The sequence below is a fragment of the Pteropus alecto genome, unplaced genomic scaffold (genome assembly GCF_000325575.1).
Source record: "Pteropus alecto unplaced genomic scaffold, ASM32557v1 scaffold10, whole genome shotgun sequence".
NCBI lineage: Eukaryota > Metazoa > Chordata > Mammalia > Chiroptera > Pteropodidae > Pteropus > Pteropus alecto.
In genome coordinates this window covers 7,516,023-7,518,735 of record NW_006431210.1, presented here as the reverse complement: position 1 = coordinate 7,518,735, position 2,713 = coordinate 7,516,023, and the positions used below count along the sequence as shown (strand labels likewise).

Sequence of the window (2,713 nt, the reverse complement as noted above, 5' to 3'; positions counted from 1 at the left end):
GGCGGCACTCGGCGAAAGTTGGCCCCTCACGGGCGAGCGGGTGGCCGCGGCCATGGAGCCCCGCAGCATGGAGTACTTCGGCGCCCAGGTGCAGCAGAAGGACGTCGGCGGCCGCCTGCAGGTCGGCCAGGAGCTGTTGCTCTACCTCGGCGCCCCCGGAGCCATCCCGGATCTGGAAGAGGACCTAGGCAGCCTCCGCAAGACGATCGACGCGCTCACCGGCTGGGTGGGCTCGAGCAACTACCGGGTAAGCGGCGGCGGCGGCGGCGCGGCGGGGCTGGACACGCCCTCCCCGGCCAGCCCTTTAATCCCGGACGTGCGAGTCTGGCCAGGCTAGCCCCGGGGTGCGCTTGATTCTTCCGAACCACCCCGGAAAGGGAAACCCATGGACACGAGGGTCCGCATATGCACCGCCGTACCTTTCCTTTCCCACCACGACCAAGTTTTTCCACAATTGTGAACAGTGACAAATTAAGGATTCTCTGACACGGTGCTGCGTTATTGTCATTAGAACACAATGTTTAGTCACTTATTTAAGAAATCAGTGATAATTTACGTACATAAAGGGCTCGAAGACTTGACATTTGTACGTCCCTATGTAAGGTACCTAGACTAACGCATAGAACATTAGGATACATTTTTTAAGTTAAAAAAAGATGTCAAGTTAATTCCTCTTAACAAGTGACTTTTATCCTTACTCTCCTGTTTTGTTTTTCTTTTATAATCTTTGCGTCTGGAAGGTTGTGCTTTTCATCTCTAAGGCATTTTTAGAGCTTAATTCGGTGCCCGATTAAGTTTACCGTTAAATCTGATGAAAAGATGCTGATCCCAGGGCATTATTTATTTCCTTTTTATTGTCGACAGAAAGCAGTTGAATGTACTGTCATTTTGTTTTGCCGCAGTTGAGGACCGACTCTGATTTGAAATTGTGTCCTAGCAAGTTAGCTGATGCAGAGAAAGAGAAGGTTGAGGGACAAGAAAGAATGTGTTTCTGATGAGCCAGTAGTAGGCAGGTTGAGAAACCAGGTAAGTATTCTGTAACTAGCCTGTTTGAAGTTTTTAGCAGTTACTTTTCTTTCTAGTCTTCTGGTGGCAGTGTTGCTTTAAAATGCTGGCCCAAACCTATAGATGAAGTGAAGTGATTTTTCTTAGTAGTATATCTTATAACCCAGCGAATAGGCTGTACTCTGAAAACTGTTTTCACAGAGAAGAAAGGCAAACTCTGAAATTATTATGAAGATTTAATAGTGAACATTATGTGAGTTTTGGAAAGGATTGATTTTTACAAGGGTAATAGTTTGAAAATTACTATCTTGATGCTTGGTCCATTACATACTATCTCTTTATTATTATTTTTTTAAACTGGTAAAAGTTGATGTTAATAATATATCATTACTGTTTGGGGGGATTATTATTTCTTTGGAAGAAACAAGCTAAATTTACTTACACTGTAAGAAGGGCATGTAAACACTCAAGATAGTCGATTTTATGTTACAGCTCAGGCTGTTATAGAAAATCAGCTCTTTGGTAATGCTTACTCTCCTTCCAAAGTGAAGGTTGACATGTCACCTTCTTCTGTGCTGGTTTGGTGAGTTGGCTTTGGACCATTTCACTCTTCAGATGTACCATCAGTAAATGGCAGTTGAGTCATCTCTTGAAACACTCTTGGCTTTTATGATATACCACAGTATCCCAATTTTTCTTTTATGTCTCTACGCACTACATCACTCAAGTGCTGTGTTTTTCCTTTGACTGGTCCTTAACAGAATTCATCAGAGATCTGACTCAGTTCTCATCCCTTTACTACACATTCTCCCTACGTTCCTCATTAGATACTATGGCTTGAGACAATTTCAGCAATCAGAAGAAAACTGACACAGTCTCCTACAACCGTATCTACACACTTTCTTGTAGCTGTGTCTGTATAGTCTACCTTCTTCTCTGTTACAATGACTCATCTGTCTTTTCTGCTTACACCAGTCTCTCTGCATGCTTACAATATCCCATGCCCTCTTACCTACGCAAAGACATTCATCAGTTCTGCTGTCTCCTTCCTGAATCACTAGTTCTCTCCTTTCTACTGAATGCTTCATAGAAAGTTTTCTGACATTGTTAGAGGACATTCTAATTGTTTTGTGTGTGTGTGTGTGTGTGTGTGTGTGTGTGTGTGTGTGTGTGTGTGTTTTATAACCCTAGTTTCCAAACTAGGTCATCATTTTTTACCCAAGATACAATAAAACACTTAACAGCTTAAAAAAGTGTATCCAAATTTTTTGAATATACAGATTGTACTTAAATTTCAAATTACGCTGAACAAAATATAATTTTTCTTTAAATTTGATAGTACTTCAGAATTTGAGTGTCTTAACCATCATTCAGTGAATTTGAGTGACTATACTATATGCTGGGTATTGTTCTAGATATTGACAATCCAGCTCTGGACAAGACTAGCAAAGCTCATTCATTCAGCCTCATTCATATATTTATTGAGGACCGACCATGTGCAGGCATGTACTCTCCTAGACACTTTGGATACAATAGAGAAAAATGACAAATCCTTTCCTTTGTGGATTTAGATTCTAGTGGGGGAGAACAATAAAGAAGTTAACTAAAATCAGTATATTAGATGGTGGTACTTATTTTGGAGAAAAGCAGTGAAGGGGAATGCAGAGTGTTGGGCAGGATACAGATGTTTGAATTTTAAATAGTTGGT

The 2,713-nt window shown here is 41.5% G+C and overlaps 1 protein-coding gene across 1 annotated transcript in view; it reads left to right on the top strand.

The window, feature by feature from the left end:
* Positions 1 to 6: 6 nt before the first annotated feature.
* The window catches only part of CLASP2 (cytoplasmic linker associated protein 2), a 150,723-nt gene continuing 148,016 nt past the window's right edge, over positions 7 to 2,713 (top strand). Inside the window, 1 exon segment of the mRNA XM_006905731.3 lies at positions 7 to 247. Coding sequence (XP_006905793.1) covers positions 53 to 247 — 195 coding nt within the window. The 5' untranslated portion in view covers positions 7 to 52.